Below are 22,860 nucleotides of genomic sequence, written 5' to 3' on the forward strand. Positions count from 1 at the left end.
ACAATTCCATTTTATACACAACAAACAGAACTCCTTGGCAGTAGAGGACTGCACTGTGCATGGCTGATCAGCCTTGAAGAGAAAGTCTGGACCTCAGGCATCTCCAGCTACGTGGATCAGCACCAATCCCTCCAGATCCAGCAGCTTTGGTTTAATGGACGGAAACTTTGGCCTATTGTTCAAAGGTACTGGCCAGCAACCAACAAGCAGGACTGCACTTCTTAAAAATAAACCAGTGTGCTATGTGCATAAAGTCAGTGCCTTGATCCTTAAAAGCAGCCCTACAAGCAGCTTCACCTTAAAAAGGGGCAGTGCTTAAGTTACAAAAGATTTTGTTTATGACGACCGAAGAAACGGCTCTGCTTCAGGAATTCAAAGGATGGATCAGATTTAGTAGTAGGTTTATTAATTTGCTGTGATTTACAACAGGGTGACAATGTCTGAAACAAGGAGACACCAAAACAGGTTCAGCCAGGAGGTTTCTGGCTTCCCAGTCAAATTCATTGACCAATGTCAAGACATTGGGGCAACTGAAGATTAGCAGACAAAAGATAAGCGGAGGCCGGGTGCTGCACTGGTGTTTTGGAGAAAGTATTCCAAAGTGTCTTCTCTTACAGCAATTTCCTTTTCTCAAACTCCTGCAAAGAGCACACAGATGTTACCAGCAGGGAAACCAGAAAATGCTTCTATTATTCTTTTCTATTTCAAATTACTTTGTGTGTATCTTAGGAAACGTGATGTTAAGAATTAAAAATTGGTATTAAAAATTAAAATATAAAAAGCATAAAGTGTGCAAGTTAGGGGGAAAGGAAACTGAGCATTCTCCCACCTCACATTAACAAGCCAGCTCTGGAAAGCCAGACTGCAGTCACTGCCAGACTGTAATACTGTCAAGGAACCATTTGCTCCCAGAAACAGCATAACAGGCTTGAAAAACACCAATTCTGCATCAGAACTGCAGCAGAATCCTTACACTAAAGGACTCAAGCCAGGGAAGCAACAAAATCAAGACTTTCATTTCAGTAAAGAAAAAGCACAACAAAAGAAGGGAAGAATCCCACAGCAACCTGTGGAGATGCTGTACTATACAGTCACCACAGGAAACAAAAAATACCTAACAGAGCTGAATTATGCATCTCCTCTAGCTGTGAAGCAATCCCCTTTTTTGGATATGAATTAAGTAAAATGCAAATAATCCTAATTCCACACCTCAGTTTTTCAGCAGCATATATTCAACCATAACTCTGAATTATATGCCAAGGCTCTTCTTCCTTCAATACCCTATTTAGAAATAATGTTCTCATATTTTACATTAATTCAGACTCTTTGCACCCAGAAAACAATTTCGACAAGTAGCTACATTTGAAACAGAATGTAATCTCTATTTTGCTATGTTTACTTTTCTATAAAACAATATTAAATAAAACTGTGTGCAGATATCTTTATGTAATAATTTCAGCTTGTCCAGCCAAGAGAGTTTTTATTTTTAAGCAAGCTGAGAGCAGCAGTGTCTGGGTAAGAGATGGACTCCCAGCTCACATTCCCTCAGAAGGGACTTCCTGCTCTAGATGAGCCAACGCCAGAGGAACCAACCTTGTAGATGGTGGTGCCCAGCTGAGCAGGGGACATGCTGACCACAACCCCTGCACTCTGCAGGGCTGCAATCTTCTCCTTGGCTCCCCCCTTGCCCCCAGCAATGATGGCTCCAGCGTGGCCCATCCGCCGGCCCGGAGGAGCCGTCAGGCCAGCTATGAAGGACACCACTGGCTTGGCATTGGGGCCCTGAAACAGATAAACGTGTTATGTGGAGGAGGGTGAGAGGAAAGGCAGTTCCAGGTGGCAAATTGCTCATTTTGTTCATCTTTATTTTGTTTGTTTCTTATTTAAATTGTTCATTTTTTTGTTTAAATACCAACTCGCCGGGCAAAGTTATTACACAGCTCACACAGCACAAAGAAATGTGAAGTACTTCCTCTCCTGATAATCATCATAAACCAGAAGCAAACAGGAACTTTAAGTCTTTCTACAGACCCAAGCATATTACAAAAAAAAACAAAACACTGTGAATATTGTTACAGGAATAAAATTCCAAAGTGGACAATGCTCTCCCCTTCACAGAACCATAGAATATGCTTGGAAAGACCCCTAAGATCATTGAGTCCAACCTTGCCAACACTCTTAATTCCAACTCTTTTTCTTTAAAAAACCCATGACTGTTTGTGGTTTTTGTAATTAGAGATGAGAGACTGAAATGAGTTTTCATTGATGAGGCAAAAGAAGCTGGCTAACTATGAAAGTGTCTGGAAACAAGGTGTTTTAAGACTTACAGAATTATTTTCTTTTAAAAATGCTGCTGCATCTTCTTCAGCATTTCCTCCAATCTCCCCAATCAATATGATCCCCTCAGTGTGAGGATCCTTCAGGAAGACATCAAGGCAGTCAATAAAATTAGTGCCATTGAAGGGATCACCTCCAATACCTACAAAAAATATTAAAACCACAAGAAAAGAGTAACTCAGGATAAAGATATTGCACTTAGAATAGAATTTAGAACTAAATTTCAGCATGAGGAGTATTCCCACAGGCTCGTAAGACAGGCAGCTCTGAAGGCTGTACCCAAGTCAGAGCATGCCAAATTCCTGCTCCAAATACCTCCCCCACAATTCACACAAAGCTTTGATATCTGAGTGTTCACCTTTCAAACCATAAACAAAATGTTATGCACACAGCAGGACCAAGATGCCAGCTCCAGGATTTTGGTGTACGAAAACTAATTCACTTAACACACCCAATTAAATGTCTAAGAATGCCCTAATCTTTGATAACTAAACTTCTTGGGACAGTCTGTTTCCAAATGCACATCACATTTGCTGGCAGTTCTCTGTTCAAAGCTGGTTTTAAGGCTTTTATTAACTTGATGTGGAAATGATAACACTTCACAGTACATAGGGATCTCACTTCTCAACACAACTGCCATTCAGCAAATTCTACACTTGCAAAAAGGAATTACTGTGGATTTATATTTGTGAAGGAAAAGCAGATTAGTCTGGGTCCAAGAGGCTGATTCTGAGGGAACCTACCAACACAAAAAGACTGCCCCAACCCAACTTGTGTTGTCTGATGAACAGCTTCGTACGTCAGGGTTCCAGATCTTGACACAATACCTTGAGGAAAGAAAAGAAGACAAACTCACCACTAACACAGCACATCACTAGGGGCAGTTGTTCTTTTAGTAATGAAAATCACCTCAGTAAACAACATGAGATTCCAGATTTTCCAGCTGGCCTTGCCAAAACACTCTGTAAGATTCTTTCTGTACTATTTCTTGGTTTTCACCTTTTGACACTTAACTCTCAATGGACTAAAGCTGCCCAGAACGTAAATAACATTTTTGTCATGATAAAGCCTTACCAGGAAAGAAAACTGAAAAGCAAATAAAAGAAAATACTTCTTATCTTGTATGTGAGTAGCTGATGCACTGTCTTGAAACAGAGCTGCAGCTGAACAATTAACAAAATAATTCTATTTATCACATCCCCAGTATGGCCAGGCACACAAGAGATCTTCCAGAACAGGAAAATGCTGCACAAATGCAAGTTATCACTATTAAGGTATTTGTTGCTTCTCTACACAACACACCTGGCATTTACATTACAATATCACAAGAGACCCAGTTTTAAATTCAGGATGGAAGGTAACATGAGCAGGGGCAAAACATTTGCATGGCTTTTTGTTCATTTTTTCAAGTTGAGACTTCTGTTAGTACTACAAAAGAAAAGGTTTTCAGGAAAAACAGACACCATCTTCCATCTACTTCAAGCCATATAACAAGGAATATAACACACACATTGCATGAACAAAGGAGGAAATACACCACTAGACTAGGAACCTTAGTTTTATCAACTATTTATACTGCTGGCCAGCTCAGACGTGTTCTAGCACAGGGTTTTTTCCTTGCTATGTTTGAAAAGGCCTCCCTGTTTACCACTAAGATCAGATTGCCTCACAGAAGCTACAGCTGAAAGTCCAAAGACTGTGGCTATTTTTGTACCTTGCATCACAGAATATTCAGATGATTATTGGACGCCTCACAGTAAGAGAAAGCTGGGGAGCACATCACCAAAGGTCACACGTTAGATGAAACTGGGAGGGTGGCAAATCCACATTTTTATTCCTTGATTCTTGGATCACCAATGAAAACATTTCCAGCAATGGCAGAGCTACTGGATTCAAGATGTTAAATATTCTTTTGCACTTGATGTGCCTTGCATTCAGATTCTAATAACTTGTGGCTGCAACACATTTCTTGTGCATATTTAGAAAATCAGAACAGAACTTTGATTCAGAAGGGAGCTCAGAGCAACAATGGCTGATGTTCCCCTTGACAGCCATAGAGCAATGTCTCAGTGATTTTTACAAAGGGCATAATTGCAACCATTTGATTTTTCAATTCCAGGTTTATGAGTACTTGTGAAAGTTGGAGGTGGAACATGAGTGCTAACACACCTTGGAGCATTCCTTAGGCGCAGTCTAGTCTCAAGCCAGAAGTGATTACATAGCAGAGGGAGCTCCTCATGCTAAAAAAATGCACTGAGTCCCTGTAGTTCAACAGCACTGAACAGGCTTTCCCACAATAAACACATTTTCCACCCCAAAAGAAGGTAATGCTGCAAAGGGTACTACTGTGCACAAGTGAAACTGGTTACCTTGCTGACAGGCAACAGCAGTATGTGCTGTCTACAGCAATGTTTCTGAAGCTCTAAGTACAAGTGGACATTTCAGAAGAAATTTCTCTACAGCTCCTGAACTGCATTATTTGAAAATAAAAAAAATCAAGTTGTTGTATCTATAGTTTACAACAAGGAGCTGACAGAATCAGGACAAGAGACTTGCATGTAACAAGGTGTGTAACTCATTACACACAGGGAGTGTGATTAACGTTGAACAAGTCACTGCCTTCCTGCCCTTTAGCACACTGCCTGAATATTGGGTATATTTGACACTTCCACTTGTGATGGTTTCATAGTTGTCTAAATTATGTATAAACTTCTCTGTAGTCTCTTCTCTTTGGTGTAGTACTGAGATCACCACAAGAGCAGGATCCCAGTCCCAAGCAGCCAAGCTGTTGGAAGGAATAATGTTGGAGAGCTTAATGCTCTCCAATTCCAAGAAAAATGGAAGTTTCCTCAAGTTTCCTTTGAAGACACCAGTCAATCACATTACCTACAGGAATTTCCAACTGCTTTGCCTCCACCATCAGCACCCAGTGTCTACTATGGAAAAATTCCTGATGTGGGCCTTCAGGATTGATAATGCTAAAATTCATGTACAAACTGAGGACAGACAAGCTGTAGCCATGATATTTTCTGAAAAATCCTTTTCTTAGGATTTTTTCTCCTGAGAAGCTGAGAGGCCTCAGGAACAAAATGTAAACATTGATTATCTGCTGCTGTGGAATGCAACAGGTGCATCTGGGATTGGTCTCATGTGGTTGTTGCTAATTAATGGCCAATCACAGTCAGCTGGCTCAGACTCTCTGTCCAGGACACAAGCTTTTGTTATCATTTCTTCTTTTTCTATTCTTAGCCAGCCTTCTGAGGAAACCCTTTCTTCTATTCTTTTAGTATAGTTTTAATATAATATATATCATAAAATAATAAATCAGCCTTCTGAAACACGGAGTCAAATCCTCATCTCTTCCCTCATTCTAAGACCCCTGCAAACACCATCACAACAAGCTGTCCCACAGTGTTATAAACTCTCTCCAGGGCATGATGTGCCTTGCCTCACGAGGAAAAAGACTAAAGCACCAAACTCATGTTTTAGATGACGCATAAATATTCAAAAACTCACCAATTCTTCCTTTCTTGTGAATGTGACCAGGCATGATACCAATTTTACATTCTCCAGGCTAAGGAAAGAGTGGGAGAAGTCAGATGGACCATTGAAAGCAGCACTAGGAAGAGCTGAGCCTTGGCCCAAGGGCAGAGCTCACTCACATTGATGACGCCGGGGCAGTTGGGGCCCACCAGGCGGGTCTTGTCCTGCCGCAGCAGGCGGTGCTTGACGCGCACCATGTCCTGCTGGGGGATGCCCTCGGTGATGCACACCACCAGGGGCATCTCTGCATCGATGGCCTCGTTGATGGCAGCAGCAGCAAACGGGGGAGGGACGTAGATGACAGTGGCTGAAGCACCCGTTTGTTCTTTGGCCTGCAAGGGACACGAGAACAACGCGTCGGGCGTTTAGCGGGGCTGAGGAGAAATCGACAACAAGCTGAAGAGAAACTGGCATCCAGGTGTTTAAAATACAGCCATGAGGCATGAATTAAGGATATGTATACCTCAATTATAACCTAAGCAAGTGTTAAATTCCCTGAAGATGGAGCATAACCAGGGAGCTGAGAACTGACCACTGTCTGGGAAGGATCTGCCCCGTCATCACCATCATGAATACTCTTACAAAACAGTTTGCTAAAAATTCATCATGCACAGCAGAATCAATCAGAAACCAGCTGCATTCATAAAGCAAGTGTAGCCAGGCTCTGTGAACTTCACAGTGGAAGCCAAACTGGTGCCTGGGCACCCTGAATGCTCCCTCTTTTACAAGGCTTCTGTTTCACTCTGTGCCCAGGGACATCCATGGCTCAAATATTGTGAGCAATGAAATAAGGAGCCCTTCAGCTTTAAACTCTGTGCTCTCCCGTCACTGCTGCAAATTACCTCCTTCACAGAATTAAACACAGGCAGACCTAGATGAGTTTTTCCCCCTTTCCCTGGAGAAATTCCTCCAACTAGATTGGTGCCATAGTCCAATGCCTGCTGGCTGTGAAAGGTGCCCTATGAGAGAGAAAATAAGTAAAGTTAGAAGGCACATAACAGCAAATAAACTTAACCAAAAAGTTTGATGCTATCTATAATTCTGAAGGCAATTTATGTCACTGAAATTTGCAATAAGAAGGGAAGTTTTCAGTACACACATATATATAATCAGATATTTTGGAGAGTGCATCCACATGTTTTAAATGCATTGGGAATATGCTAATATGTTCTTTTTGTTTTTCAATCATAGGACTGTAGTTTCATGCTCAAGGGTATTCTGTTGTGTGCTGCTAACACACCTGCAGACAGAGTTTCTTTCCCACATCAAGTCTGGCAGATGACAAACACTACAGTGAAATAGAAATTAGCATGCTCATCCATGACTAGCTCATAGTTTTACAAAAGCAGCCTTCTCTGCCTGCAAATGTGTAAAACAGTGAATCTGTGAAAATTATTAAATATCCTGAAATAAAATCAGAAATTTAGTTTATAGGCATTGATATTGACATGCATTTGTGAAAGAAGCACTTTGAAAATGGGCAGATTTTTGCAGTTTTTTTGCAAATAGCCTTTTACAAAGAAACCCTTTCAGCTCTATACAATATGAAAAACAAAAATGAAAACCACTATAATAGAGGTGACTCAAAATTAACTTTCAAGCTTGTGCACAAGTATTTGGGCCAAAGAAACTACAGTGTAGTAAACTGTAAACTACAGTGCTGAAGGGACCTTCCTGATGGTGAAGGAAACCTATCAACTCAGACAAAGGCAGTAGATAATCCATTTCATATATAACTATACTTCCTGAGCAATTAACTTTCTGACTGAAAGGCTGATAGAAAGAATAACTTCTAGACATACCTGTTTGCCTGTAAAACCCTGACAGATGACCTTTGTGTTCTTGTTAACATACAGGTTTTTCCTGGATGCTGAGTAGGAGCAGTGTCGGACTCCATTCTGTGGAACTGGAGAAAAAAGAGAAGAGAGGACAAACCATTAATCCACTCCTCTGGTAGACTCTGAGTCAAAAAATGTCCTACCAAGTAAGTGCATAGCAATCAATGCTTGTATCAAAAAATCATGAGCAGCTCATGTTTTCAGAAGCCTCATTCAGTGCTTGTCAGGCTAAGACATTAAACACCTGTAGCTCACCTATTATGCCAATTACTCCATTTACTAGAAATTAGGAGAAGTTTCTCATTTGAGTACTCAATATCAGGATTCCTCCTGACAGACAGAAATAATTTCTTAAGTACTGCTTTTATTTGCAAACAAACACGTTTTTATCTTCTCAGTCATTCTGCAAAGTGACAAAGCAGAGCCAAAATCCTGAGGATGTTACAGTCCTGGTACTATGTGACTGGGAACAGAGCAGAGTCCAGAGCAGACAATGAGAGACACTGAGGAGCTCGAGGGTCCCTCAGCCCAGAAAAACCTGATGCTATGTAAGACAGCAAGAGATCTTTTCCCAACAGATTCCTAGCTATGGCATCACATTTGGGCTCGAAAGGAAACACAGCTCTCCAGATACTCCACTAGAGTGATTTTCAATTTAGTTCTCACAGTTCTGGTGCTGAGAGAAGAAAACAAGACAACACAATTGTGGAAAAAGAGCACAGAGTGTGCTGGCAACAAAAAGCTGAGGGGAATGACTGCATCTGTGCTGAAGGAGAAGGAATGATGACAGCAAATGCACAGAATGTTACCACAGAAAAAAGCTTGAGATGAGAAGAAAATGCTTCTGGTATAAATAGGATGCACACCTACATTTATTGCCATATGCTTTTTCACACACCACAGTTTTGAGGGGATCAGAACCAAATTATTCCCTGCAAGTGTTTGACATAAAAACCTGAATTTACACACAGAGTGACCCTGGGAAGGCACAATTCTAATACAAGATCTCCAGTGCATACATCAATATGTTACTATTTACTCCTTTAGCTCTTTTAAAACTTCAGCAACTAAGACTTAAGGAAGTAAATAGTGCAGCTGAAATCAAAGTAACAGATCCTGAATCATGGTCCCCAAAATATTCCATATACATACTCAGGCACATCTGAACAAGGGAATTTTTTCTATTTTTAGGAAGACAGTAAAAGCTTTTAAGGAGAAAGAAACAAAGTATCTTTATGATAATGCACAGATTTTATTAAGATGCATTATTAAATTATTATAGTAACAGAATTTCTATGAGTTAGTAAATATTCAGAAACTTTTTAAGATCCATATACACACATATTTCCATCAGAGCTTCATAGTTCTGTCTTGCCAACTAAAGTTTAGTGCTACACTGCTTTTATGCTTCAGTTGTATTCAAAGGAGCGAGCAGAAAAACCAAACCATGCCAGAAGCAGCCTACACACATCAGTGCTACTGCTAAACATGAAGTCCTTACTCTGTTCTTGGAAAGTGCTGGCAAAGCCAGGGTTTAACTCCAGCCACCTTCTGCTGCTCTCTAAGGAGCTGCAGCAAATCCTCCACTTCACACAGACACAAAGTAAAACTCCATACAGAAAGGAACAGACAAGGATGCAGCAAACTTGTGAGCAAAGTGGCAAAAGTGGACTTGAGTTTAGTGACCTGCAGGTTTTAACCTAAATCAGCCCAAATACTGCTGCAGAACTTGTGATGCCAGCAAATACGAAGCAGTGACAGACAAAATCCATGTGAAATCCTTAGGAAAAGCCATAAAAAAGCCAATTATTTCCTGGGCTGCATCCAAAACAGCACAGGCAGGGTGAGGGGGGTCTGCCCCTCTGCCCCACTCAGGTGAGACCCCACCTGCAGGGCTGTGTCCAGCTCTGGACCAGCACAGGGAGGATGAGGAGCTGCTGGAGTCAATCCACAGGAGGGCACGAAGCTGATGAGAGGGATGGAGCTATGAGGATGCTGGGAGGAAAGGCTGAGAGAATTGGGATTGCTCAGCCCAGAAAAGAGAAGCCTTTGGGGTGACTCCATTCCCTCCAGTACCTGAAGGGAACTTAGAGGAAAGATGGAACAAGACTATTGACAAGGGCATGTAATGACAGGACAAGGGGAAATGGCTTCAAAGTGAAAGAGAGAACATTTAAATTGGTATTAGGAAAAAAAAAACTGTACTGTGAGGGTGGTGAGGCCCTGGCACAGGCTGTCCAGAGCTGTGGCTGCCCCATCCCTGGAGTGCTTCAGGCCAGGCTGGATGGGGCTTGCAGCAACCTGGTCTAGTGGAAGGTGTCCCTGCCCATGGCAGGGGGGTGAGAACAAGATGATCTTCAAGGTCACCTTCTGAGCCAAAGAATTTTGTGATTCTATGATTTTATGAGAATATATCTAAGGCTGAGATTTAATGAACAAGGCTACCAGGCTGGCTGTGGGAGAGAGAAGCCACTGCTACAGAAGACAGCACAGGATGGTCTTTGTCCTAGGCTGAGGACTTGGTCTTCCTAGGCAGGGCTCAAAGACACATCTGGCGAGGAGCAGCCTGCCTCCAGCAAAGGAGAGGCAAAACAAAACCAGGAACAGCTGGAATGCTGGTCAGGAGAGCAGGGAATTATCTGCCTGAGCCCAGCCATTCAGGCAATCCCTCACTGGCACAAGATGTGCCTGGTGACACCCGACCCTGAGCACAGCAGAGGATGATTCCCCTTGAGAAGGAGCTGTTACAGTCCTTACCCCTAGTGAGGCCTTGGGGAGAACACTCCAGGCTCCCAGGAGAATGGCAATGACTGTTTGGAAATGGGCCTGCAAGGGGAAAGAACAAACAGGCAACACAAACTGACTCAGATCTAAGTTCTACAAATCCTGTGCCCAAACACTGACAAATCCACCTGCAAAGTAAGAGAGGGATGGATGCTTGCTGGCCACCTATTGCCACTGAGCAATTTCAGTACTTTGGAAAAAATAAAAATCACAGAATGGGTCAGGCTGGAAGGAATTACAGTGGGTCAGCTGGTCCAGCCTCCCTGCTCAAGCAGGGTCATCCCACAGCACATTGCACAGGATTGTCCAGATGGTTCCTCAGTACCCCCAGTGAGGGAGACTCCACACTCTCTTTGTGTGTGCTGACAAACTGACAAATATTTCTCTAGACCTTACAGCAGTTACACACTCCCAGTTCAACTGCTCATTCCAGATCTATTCTCAGATATTTGTAACATTGCACAAGAATGTTTCTGAAAGCTCAAGTTTGCCAATCCTCCATTTTCAGAAGGCAGCATTAATATATTTTTGAAGGATGAAAAGCTTTTGAGCATTTTCTAAATAATCCAAAAAAAAAAAAAAAAAAACTTTAGGCACTGATATCTACACAGCAGCTTAAAGTTTAAGCTTTGTATGGATTTACCATTGAAAACCATGTGCTTCTTCCATTACTGTATGGCCTTCCTTCAGAGAAAGGTTCCAAAATCCTGGCTATGGATTTGAGCCCTTTGCTGTCTCCACAGGCAGGCAGCTTGGCATGGGCAGGTGTCTGGAGAGCAATATATTTCTGAAGCGATTTATGGACAAAAACCCTAAAAATCACCTGGCAGTCTCTGGGCTGGATAAGCCTGAGTTTCTGGGGTTTTTCAAATGGCTTCATACGGCTCTGTGCTTGTGATACAGCTGTGTGCCTGTGCTCCTGCCCTGCCTGCTGCAGCAAGGCGTGCCCCAGGTATCAGCAGAGGGGGAGCAGCAGGGCCATGGGTCAGGATGAGCTCCTGCCCCACGTGGCACAAACAGCAAGCCCTGGGTGCCAGCAGCTGGCAATCCCAAGGGTTGAGACAGATACAAGATGAGAAGGAAACAGGTGGAAAGTGGGAATGGCATGCCCAAGTTCACAGCAGGTATGAGCCAGAAATAGAAGCCAAGTCTCAACTTCCACCCAGGACCTGCTTCACAACTTCCAAACCAGTCCAGACAATTGATTTTACTACCAAAACTACTGGGTGCTTAGGTGGAAATGCATGCTGCTTCATGAAGACTGGAGGAAAAAAAAAATTAAAAATGCTCTTCAGCTGTGAACTAGAAAGGCCAAACCCATTGGTGATGCTATTTTAATGCTCACATCTAAATTACAGGCCAAAGGTGAAGGCTCCAGATGAAGTCTTAGAGCATGAGGACAATTCTTATCAAATCCAACTCTTCCCAAAAGCACAGGGAAAATGTTACATTTTGTCAAGTCAGAGTTCTAAGATAACATTAGAACTCCATGTCCAACAAAGGCCTGTAACAGACCTTTAACAAAATGTATTAAAAATAAAAAAAGAGACTGGACAATCTTTCCCAGGCACAATGTTCATTTCTGCCCCACCCCTGCTCAGTTTGTGGTTTAAAATAAAATTATACAAATAATAAGATTATTTGTTTTGGCTTTTCAGTACTTTAATTTCTAGTTAGCTAAAAAGTGAGATGTGAGTACTGTGGCAAGAGCCTACTTTGGTCCATTGTACAGAAACACAGTTATGAGAAGTGCTCAAGTACCCAACCCCTGCTGTCTCAGGGGAGATTTGAAAAGCAGTATCTAAATTTAGCTGTGGGGCATAAGCCTGTATGTGGAACACCAGCTGTTTTAGAGTCAAGAAACCTCATTAGAAACTCAGGGACAGAGTCCCTCCAACACCACACACTGCTGCTGGCTCCTCTGGCATTTCCAGGCAACGAGGCCCCAGCCAAGAGCAGAACTCACTGCAGTACAAATAACTGGAAAAGCCACCTCATTTACCTCTCAGGAAAAAAAATCTCACAATCCCAAGGCTCTAGCAGGACTTAAAGCTCACATGTGCATTACAGTTAACAAGGCTTTCTAGAAAAATACTCTTATTATTTATCATGGAGTCCAAACAGGAATTTACATGTTAAAAAGAAAAGTGATCCATTTACAAGGTATGTTAAAGCACACAGGGTATTTAAATACCATTTACACTGAGCTTTCAAGCCCTCCTTGAGCAGCAACACAATGCACAAATGTCATTTGTCTCAGGCACAAATGTAATTTAAAACAATGCAACCCAAGCTGGATTTCAGGGAATCACAGAATAGTTTGGGTTGGAAGGGACCTTTAGAGGTCATCCAGTCCAAGCCCTTCTCTATTTGGGTTGTGCAAACCAGGTGACAGCACAGAAACTAAAGGGTGAATCTCTTCTTCACCCAAAACATACAAAGCTCAAAACTTCCTATTATCAGGACTTCTTGTAAGATTTCCTATGGACACAAATCCAATCAAAGTGTCTCCTTCTTACCCATATTTACCCCAAACAAAAAAAAAGGAAATTTGGAAGCTGAGATAGCATCTGAGGCTGCTCATGAAACAAGCCCAGTATAAGAGGAAGGTGAAACAGCAGATTGCTCTCCACAAAGGCCTGAGCTGACACCTACATTGCCAGAAGACTGAAATTCTTCCTCTTTTACTCCTTGAAATACCCACAGAACTTGGAGATGAAGGAAGAGATTCCCTTTCTTTTCTATTACCTATTTAAGGAAAGAAGAATAAGTGAAATTCTTCCTCTACTGCTCCTTGAAATAGCCACAGAACTTGGAGATGATGGAAGATACTCCTTTTCTTTTCTATAACCTATGTAGGGAAAGAAGAAAGCCTTAGAAATCACATTGGAGCTCCAATGTACGTGAGGAAAATGGAGGTCAGTGCAGGGGAAGCTCAGGGAAGAAGAGAAAAGGGAGAAAAGGAAAGAGGGAAAAAAAAAAGAGGGAGAAAAGCACTTTATTTTCCATTGTATGAGGAGTGCTACTTAAATTGCTGTGTCTTTTTTCCACACACACATCCCAACCCCCCCTCTTTATCTCCCATCAGTTATGGGCCTTCAGCTTGCTCCTCAGAGCCCCTTCCAATGTTTTCTACAAGTTTAATTTACATTTTGATGACCATCTCTCCTTCCTCTGCCAACAAATGCGAGGCCTGAGGAAGACACAGGAGGAACAGCTCTGGGGAGCTCCTGGCAGTGCAGAGGAGCAGCACAGCCCCATTGCCACAGCTCACCCCTCAAGTTCTCAGTTACACCAGCAGAAGGTGCTCCTGGATGACAAAGGAGCCTTCATGCTGTTGAGGGATTGTTCCAAATATCCTTTGTGTAAGGGGATTGTGCACTCCAGGATTCCTGTTTATCAGCCCCCAGGTTCTCTTCTCTCACCCTCCCCTTGCCAGATTCCTGCTAATGATGGAAACCCAGATCTGTGACCGTGAAATAGGAGTTGAGGAATGAAGTAAATGAATCAGGCTGCAAAGGGCAGATGCAATGCCTCCACTACAGCCATCACATTAAAACAAATCTACAACCAGTGGGAAATGACATCCAGAGAAATTTCAGTTCTTTCAACAAATCTCTCTCTCCTAGTCAGTCTCTCCTCAGCACAAATCCAGTACTTCCTGCAAGCCAAGCTGCTTTTCCCCAGGTATCCTCCACCAAGAATGTGAGCAGGTAAAGCCTTCTGAGCTTTCCTCCCGCCACACTGTTGATACAAAAACAATTAAGGAATTCTTCAGTTTGGGTCGTTATTTCTGCAGCAATCCTTTGCCAGGATTACTCACATAATTACTGTAATCTTTTAATCTAAGAGCTCTCCAAAGCTCTCTCTCTAACACATCCAGGACATGGAACCCCTAATCCTGACTCTCCAGTCAGTTCAGATGCCTACAAAAACTCTCCAAGGGTACGGACAAGCACAGGTCTCTCCTGATCCTGCCCATACACCAGCTCTGAGCTGACCTTTGAACAGCACTCACCATTTATTGACAGATTTCATACTGCATTTCCACAGCTTCCCAATCTCAGCCTCAGGGATACACACCCTGCATGTTTCCCTCAGCAATGCAGCAACAAAAACAAGGTTTGCATCTCTTTTGCAACAGAACACACTGGACACACTCAGGATATCAAATCACTCAGAGAAGCAGATGTTAATTGTTAGTGAAAATGTACATACAAAACCCAAATTTAAGGTTTCAGCAGTCTTTAAAGGGTAAAGAGCATCAAACCAATGATTTCCAATGAAGAACTATTTCATCTTGCAGGAGTTTCTGTAAAAGGCTTCAGCAACAGCTGCCAAAAGACACTTCTTGAGCCACTTCCTCTTTTTTTTCACTTTTTCCTTTCTATCCCTCAAAATGACTATTTTAATAACTATTCCCTGAATCTCTTACTGCTATTTGTAAAGGGAACAATGTGGAGTTTTAACACATAAAACTGCACTCAAGAGAAGCTTTGCTGGGTGTATAAATTAAACTAAATTGGAAGGTGCTACATTCCCATCTGTTCTACTCCATCAGAACCAATTCTTATTGGGCCCAGGGGAGCCAATTCAAAAAGCTGAAGTGGCAGAAATTAAGAGCATAAATAGCTTTCCATTATCCTGCTTGTGGAGAACAAGAGGCAGGAATGGATACCCACCTGGACAGGAGGTGTGCCACAGGAACCACTCAGACCAGCCTGGGGTTGTAAGATCACATTACCTGACCTGTAAATCACCACCTCACTGGACAAAAACACACTGTGTGCAGTCAAATGAGGAACGTTTGAGTTTGTTCATTCATTTTCAGCTACAAGAACCACATTAATGCACAAATTTCTCTGTTTGCATTCCTAGTATCTTCTTTGTGCCTGGGCATAGCCACACTGATCTCACAGGATGGTTTGGGTTGGAAAAGACCTTAAAGATCATCTCGGTCCAACCCCTTGCCATAGGCAGGGACACTTTCCACTAGCTCAGGCTGCTCCAAGCCCCATCAACCTGGCCTTGAACGTGTCCAGGGATGGGGCAGCCACAGCTCCTCTGGGAAACCTGTTCCAGTTTCCTCACTGTAAAGCATTCCTTCCTAATATCCAATCTAAACTTACTCTCTTTCACTTTGAGGCCAACTATCCTTTTTCTATCACTATAAGTCTCCTTTTCAAGAGGATGCAGCCAAACAAAAAGCACACTGGAAAAAAAGAAGAAAAAAAAAAAAAAAAAAAAAAAGGAGGGAGAAAAGCATTTTATTTTCCATTGTGATGTTCAGAACAACACACATTAAATGTTTCGAGCTGAAGTACCAGTCTCAGACTGCTCGAAATCTCCAAAAAGGGAAATTACAACCTTTATCTTGGCAACAGAAGGAACTTTAGCACGCTGTTCTGAAACCACAGGGTAATTCAAGGCCCTCCAGAGGGCCTCCAGCCCTAGCTCCAGGGGCTCCCTCCGGCCCTTGCCCTTTGGAGCCTTTCCGGGGCTACAAGGCCGAGAAAACCAGAAACCCTCCCGGTGCCCCCACACGTGCGGCCGCCCACCCGGCACGGGAAACTTCCTATCCCATTTACAAACAGCTCCCTCGCAGCCAGGCGTGCCCCTGCCCCGAGCGGGGCGATCCTGCCCCGCTCGCAGCGCGCAGCAATGCCGGAGCAGCACCGGGAGCAGCACCGGGAGCAGCGGCGGGAGCAGCGGCGGGAGCAGCGGCGGCGGCAGCGCGGGTTCCCCCGGGCACAGCCCCAGTCCCGCCCCGCTGCCCGCGGGCCGAGCGCGCCCGGCCGCGCTCCGCCGTGACCTTGCCCGGCCCCTGCCCTGCCCGGCCCGGCCGGGCCCCGGCGCTGCCCGCGGCCCCCGCGGCGGGGCCGGGAGGGCTCGTCCCGGTACTCACGGCGGAGGAAGCGGCCGAGCAGGCGGGCGGCGGCGGGGCTGCAGCGAGACATCGTCCCCTCCGCAATGACGGCGGCGGCGGCCCCGAGCTCGGCCCGCCCCGGCGGCGGAAGCGGCTCCGCGGGGCCTTCTGGGTGTTGTAGGCACGGGAGCCACGAGGGTGGGGAAGGACTCCGGGATTAGGGAGTCCAAGCCGCCGCCTGGCACCGGTACGGACGCGGCAGTCTGGCCTCAAACACCGCCAGGGACGGTGACTGCGGGGAGCTGTGGACTCCATTAAAGGCAGGGAGGCCCTGCAGAGAGACCTCAGCAAATGTGAGGGCAGGGCAATCACCAACCATGTGAGGGTCAGCAGGGAAAGTGCCGCATTCTGCCCCTGGGATGGAGCAGCCCTGGGTGTACGGACAGCCGGGGGAGTGCGGGGCTGGAGGGCAGTGCCAGGGAAAGGGACCTGGGGCTCTGGGCAGGGGAAAGCTGAAGGTGAGCCAGCAGGGCCCTGGCAGCCAGGAGGGACATCCCTGTGCTGGGGACACCAGGCCCAGCATGGCCGGCCGGGCAAGGCAGGGATTGTCCCGCTCTGCTGGGGCTGGGGCGGCCTCACCTCCAGTGCTGGGGCAGCTCTGGGTGCCACAAGGCAACAAAAACATCAAACTGTCAGAGAGTGCCCAAAGGAGGGCACGGGGAGGGTGAAGGGCCCTGAGGGGAAGCCGTGTGAGGAGAGGCTGAGGGCACTGGGGCTGTTCAGCCTGGAGGGGCAGAGAGGAGACCTCAGTGCAGTCACAAATTCCTCCTGAGGGGAACGGGAGGGACAGACGCTGATCCCTGCTCTGTGGTGGCAGTGCCAGCACTGAGGGAACGGCCTGAAGCTGTGCCAGGGGAGGTTTGTGTGGGATATCAGGAAAAGGTTCTGCCCCAGAGGGTGGCTGGGCCCTGCCCAGGCTCCCCAGGGCCGTGGGCACAGCACCAGCCTGGCAGAGCTCAGGGGGTGTTTGGACAATGCTCTGGGCACAGGGGGTGACTCTGGGGATGTCCTTGGGGGTCCCTTCCAACTCAGCTTGTTCTGTGATTCTGTGACTCCATCACCTCACAGGATGGGTCAGGTTGGGAGAAACCACATTGTGTTACCTGATCCAACCCATGCCATCAGCTGCCTCCAGAAACATTCCTGTAAATATAACCAGTACAAATAATTGTGTATTTATGGGCATAGATGGGGTGGGGAGGGCTATGGGAGTGGCTGGGAAGAGACAAAATATTGCTTCAGAGCAAAAATAAACAAGCAAAGTCATACTCTGATTTCTTCCTGATTTATTCATTAATTGTTTCCCTAAAAGTGAGGCTGGAAGGAGGCTGTAATGAATGAAGCATCCAAATGTTAAGCTTCTCATGAAGTATCCCCTTAGGAGGACACACACACACTGATTTTATAAGGAACAACTTCACTACTAAAAGATTCATACCTGGATCCATTTCCAAATCAATTTTTCCTTAAGGCTTTCACTAAGACTCTCGGAGAGATTATAGAATTTGAGTTTGCTGCCAATGCATCGCCATTCTGTATAGAGAAACATTTCACATTTTAGTGTTTTTAGTAGGATCATGTCAGATGAGGGTAGGAGTTGTTGGTTTGATGGCTTGGTTTTTTTAAACGTCAGTAGCAGAAACATTTCTTCAATCCTTTGCATTCAAAACCTTTCAAAGCCGATTGTGTATAGAGTCTTGATTCTGTAATTAATATCAATGCAAGGCATCGTCACTGTAACTGTTAAAGTTTCAGGGTATGGAAACAAGCTGTACAATATCTAATTGGCCAGACATACATGGAATTGAGGAAAAATCAACTTATTTTCAATTTTTTAAATGCTGTGGTTTGGTTCCTGTCAGAGAACACTCTCTCCCACCAACATTAATTTTGCTGATTTATTCAGCTGCCTAGAAAGAAACCATTCAGCCCAGGGAGAAACAATGCAGCAATTATCAACACTCAGGTAGCAGTGACAGGGGCTGCCTCACAAAGCTCAGGTCAGACCCAGTTCTAGTGGCCCAAGGACTGCTCAGTGTCCTAGGACTGTAGCCCCTTATGCCACAAACATTGTGGTGAGTTTCCCTCCAGGCAGAAGTCCTTCAGGATGATCTTGTTGCCCAAAAAGCTGTGAATTCCCCATCCCTGGAAGTGTTTGAGACCAGACTTGATGGGGCTCTGAGGTCTAGTGGGAGGTGTCCCCACCCATGGCAGGGGTTGGACCTAGGTGGTTTTTAATGTCCCTTCCAACCCAAACCAATCGATAACTGTGTGGCAGGAGTCACCCACTTGATCCACAACATATTAAAAAACTTCAGGTTGTGTTCAGCCTGGCATCTGTACAAACTACACAGTCAGTACAGCCACAAAATTGGCTTTGTGGGCAGGTATTTAACAGCATCAAAAACACCCCTGAATTTCCATTCAGAATCTGAAGCAGGTTTCTCTCCTGGTGCTGGCCAGAGCTAAAAGACATCCCATTGACCAAAGCAGGTTCCACAGGGAGGGTTTAGCAGGAAGGCCATCCTTGGAGGGGAAACCTGTATTTAGGGAATTGCTAAACCAGGGACAAGTTCTTGAGCTGCTTTAGCCCTTACTCACCTCAGTGATGACTCTGGACCTACATTTCTGGCATCAGCTGATGTCTGATTGCTGTCTGATGTCTGATCTGAGCTGATGTCCAATCTTACCCCCAATAAAACATCCCAGCAGCCTGAAATCCTCATTGTGGAGAGTTTAGTTCAAGCATGGCTTAAAGAAAAAGGCCATGAAGGCATACAGTTGAGAGAACAGTAAAAGGTAGTTGCAAAGCAGTTCCAAAAGCAGTTCCTAGGCTGATTTCTATAAACAATTAGGCTCTCTCAGGCATCACTTTATAAACAATAAGGTTCTCAGGCAGTCTTCCCATAACAAGCAAAACACCCTCTCTGGGAAAAGATGGCACCCTGGGAACAGATATGGAAGTTTTGGGAACCTTTCATATCACAGTGGGAACACTGGTTCTGTTTTTAATAAACAATTATAGGTATTGTAAAACAAAAGGAGTGGTTAGAGTTTTCTCTGTTAGCCTATTGTGAGCTTGGATTTTGTAATATGCATGAAGTTAATTAACACTCTTACATAAAGTGGCTGATCGATCAATAAATAGGAGTTCGATGCATTAAAGGATGGTCAGCTCCCCTTCACTTCAATACCTCATGAGTCTTGTTAACTGTTAACTTCACCACGTCCTATCACTGGAACTTAGGGATGTGCAAACAAATTGGTCATTCCCCACCATCTCCCTGGAATCAAGGCAGGAACCCAAGTGTGAAGCTAAACCCTGGCCTCACATCTATCCAGCTTGCAGCAGCTGAGGGGAACTGATCTTTCTAAAAACAGACAAGTTTGTGGGTTTCTATACTTTAATTTATAGGCTGTAAGTAAAAATAATCCCAACATCTCAGCCCTGGAAAGTGACTGGGAGGAGCTGGACCACTGCTCTCCTTTCCTTTGAAAAGGGCACAGAGAAATTCAGAGCTCAGGATTCCCTCTGGAGGGATTAGCCACACTTGTGCTTTAACCTGCTTTATTTTTAACCTGCAGCCTGTGGTTTTCAGTAACAGAGCCACGGCTGAGAGCATCTGCTAAGGAATTGGTTAGAAATTAACTTTGCAGGGACTTCTGTAACTCCAGAGAGCAGAGATAAGGACCAGTGGAGAGTTATAGCAGGGAGGGTGTAGGTGGAGCCAGAAAAGGATCATCCAGCTTGCTCTGTTCTGTGCAGTCCCCATTATGCTTTCAGCAAACAAATTCTATATTTCGCTTCTGAAAAATCCTACAAACTTTTGTGCTACTATTAGTATAGTTTGGAGGGCTCAATATTATTAATGCCAAATGAAAATAAAGAAGCACGCCAACCCTACCCCTCGTCCCCTGAGCTGTGGCTTGGTATTTCTAAAGAGGCTGACATTTCTACGGTGCCTCACAAACAGGAGATCAGATTTCAGCTTGGCACCAACGGTGGTCACAACATCAACATCGGAAGCACTTCAGTGAGAAGACCCAAGGATGGACACCTGCAGCCTGTCGGCCCCAAAATGATCCTTTCAGGTCCATCATGGCTTGGATTTCTCCTGGAAGGGAGATGCTGCCAAAGACTTGTGGTGATCTTCATCTAAATGAGTTTTGTTTCCTTTGCTCTGCGATTTGAACCAAGTCTGGCTCTGTCACATATCAGAGGCTTATCAGAGCTTACTCATTTTATTCAGTAAGTTCTGCCAGAAATGCCTCAGCAGCTCCAGGTCTTAGAGAAATACTTGACATTTGATGGGGTTTTGTGGCAGTTCACTGGGCTGCAGCCATTCACCTCTCACTGCCTGTGTCCCTGCTGGAGACAGGGCAGCCAAGCACAGCGATGTGGTTTATTGAAAACAGGGGTGTCAGACCTGGGGCTGCCCCACAGCGCTGGGAAAGGTCACACCCTGCAGACCTGCACGTCCAGATCATCAGGTTGCACTGCTGGTAACGAGGAGTGAAGCAGACCTGAGGATGGGAGGGGTTCACAAAGGGAAAACAGCAGATTGGGACAAATTCTGTTCTCAGAGACCCTGCATGGGGTTTTCCTGGTGTTGGAGCAGGATACAGGATCCTGCACAGCCTCTGCCACTCTGGAAGAAGCAGGAGCAGAATGGGATGCAAGTGCCTTGAAATGCACCTGCCAGAAAAGCCTCTGGCCATGGCTTGTCCCCCTGCTCTCAGGAAATGAGTTTGGCTGTTAATTATTTCATAGAATCATGGAATGGTTTGAGTTGGAAGGGACCTTAAAGGCCATTTGATTCCAACCCTACCTCTTTGCCCTGAAAAAGACTCCACTGAATACCTTTGAATCTCTGTGTGATAAATAAACTCAAGTCTTCTTGAGTTTGGGATGCCACATTGGTTTTTAAGGTTTTGGGATTGTGGGGTGCATCTCAGCAGGAGTTAAGCTGAAAGCTGATAAATCCCTGACATCTAAGGGCCAGTGGAAATCAGAACATTCCTTTTGACCTCAGCATCCCTTAAATGCTGTGGTTCATGTGTCTGTACATAATTAGTCATGGAGAAAGGATTTTTTTTACCCCTGTGGGGTTTAAGAAAGCCATAATTGTGAACATGAGCATCAGAAAATAATAGAGGGGTGAGGACTGGGAGCACCTAAAAGCCACAGCCAAGAGGAAGGTCTCAAGCTGGCTAAATGTAGCACAGCCTACAACAGATCAGGTCTGGTCTGGTCTGGTGTCCCCAGAAGTCACAAACACATGGAACAATGTGTTCACCTTCAGCAGGGAGAGCAGTAAATCCAGCTCCTTCCCTTCTGCCCTGTTCCCCCATCACTGTCATCAGCCATTTCATGGGGAGATTGGTTGGGCCACTGCAGGACAGCTGGGCTGGGCAGGGAGGGCTCTGGGCTCCTGCAGCAGGAACTGTGGCTTTTCTTATCCCCAGGTGACGAACTTGTCCCTCCAGCAGTCTCCTGGGGCTGTTCCCTGAGTTCCAGTGATGTTCACCCACCTCTCCTGGAGACACACGCACAAAAGCACAAAGAGAAGCTCGGCTGCAGCTCTTATTTAATTCTGCATCATGGAGCCACAGAATGCTTTGGGTTGGAAGGAACATTTAAAGGCACTCTAGGCCAATTCCCTGTCATGAGCAGGGACAGCTTGCACTAGACCAAGTTGCTCAGAGCTCTGCCCAATCTATGTCAACACCTACAGAAATGCTGAGCTGATAAATTACACATTTTTACTCCCTTTTACTGGATGCCATCAGCTTATTTTCATGGTCAGACAGGTCATGTGCCGTCTGGAAATCCCAGCTTCACAAACACATCTGTTGGAATTTTTTACACTAAAATTGCTTTTCTTTTCAGGCACTGTGGGATTGATGAAGAGTAGAAACTCTCTAGAATCCACGATTTCTCTGGAGGCTCAACAGCCCCAGAATAAAATATGAATATAGGTTTATTCCATGGCAGGATTTGTCTTGCACCTAAAGAAAAAAAATATATTTGCTCTAATTTGTTGTTACACCAAAGCCAGCTTTGTCCTTGCAGAAGTAACTGACAACATTAAAAAACCCCGGACATTTTCTAAAGAGAAGACTTTTATTTGAGGTTTTTAATTTTGCAGAAATTGCAGAAATTTTGCTGACACAGCAATGTCAGTGTGCAAAGTTCTGCAGGACCAAGTTAATGTTCCACTGAAATCCTTTGCTTCAGGACTAGTTCTTGAATGTCTACAAAATGTATCCAAATATCTAAACGAAATCCACAGGGGCTAATCCTCATTTCACATCCTTGCAGTTAAAGTCGGAGCAGCAGGGGTGAAGGCGCTGCAGTGGCAGCACTTGGGAGCTTTGTGAGATCCCTCTGGCTGTTTATCCTTTAAAGCACAACATCAGTTTTCACTAAGT

The 22,860-nt window shown here is 44.7% G+C and overlaps 1 protein-coding gene across 1 annotated transcript; it reads right to left on the reverse strand.

The window, feature by feature from the left end:
• Positions 1–384: 384 nt before the first annotated feature.
• On the reverse strand, positions 385–16,500 carry SUCLG1 (succinate-CoA ligase GDP/ADP-forming subunit alpha). Its single transcript, XM_063157892.1, has 9 exons — positions 16,408–16,500; positions 7,683–7,786; positions 6,723–6,839; positions 6,000–6,212; positions 5,854–5,911; positions 3,081–3,164; positions 2,328–2,479; positions 1,594–1,782; positions 385–638 (listed from the first exon to the last, which is right to left on the reverse strand). Exons 1-9 carry the CDS (start codon positions 16,457–16,459, stop codon positions 612–614), a joined length of 996 nt encoding a protein of 331 aa, XP_063013962.1. The 5' UTR covers positions 16,460–16,500; the 3' UTR covers positions 385–611.
• Between the last annotated feature and the right edge of the window lie 6,360 nt (positions 16,501–22,860).

The sequence above is a fragment of the Melospiza melodia genome, chromosome 5 (genome assembly GCF_035770615.1).
Source record: "Melospiza melodia melodia isolate bMelMel2 chromosome 5, bMelMel2.pri, whole genome shotgun sequence".
Classification (NCBI taxonomy): domain Eukaryota; kingdom Metazoa; phylum Chordata; class Aves; order Passeriformes; family Passerellidae; genus Melospiza; species Melospiza melodia.

Bases quoted from the DNA above. Each gene is read 5' to 3' on its own strand.
- SUCLG1 (XM_063157892.1), bottom strand. From the start codon at position 16,459: ATGTCTCGCTGCAGCCCCGCCGCCGCCCGCCTGCTCGGCCGCTTCCTC. The intron at 7,787-16,407 runs GTGAGTACCGGG...TTTTTTCTCCAG, and splicing joins GCTCGGCCGCTTCCTCCGCC to TTCCACAGAATGGAGTCCGA. The intron at 3,165-5,853 runs GTGAGTTTTTGA...TCTTTCCTCAAG, and splicing joins TCACAAGAAAGGAAGAATTG to GTATTGTGTCAAGATCTGGA.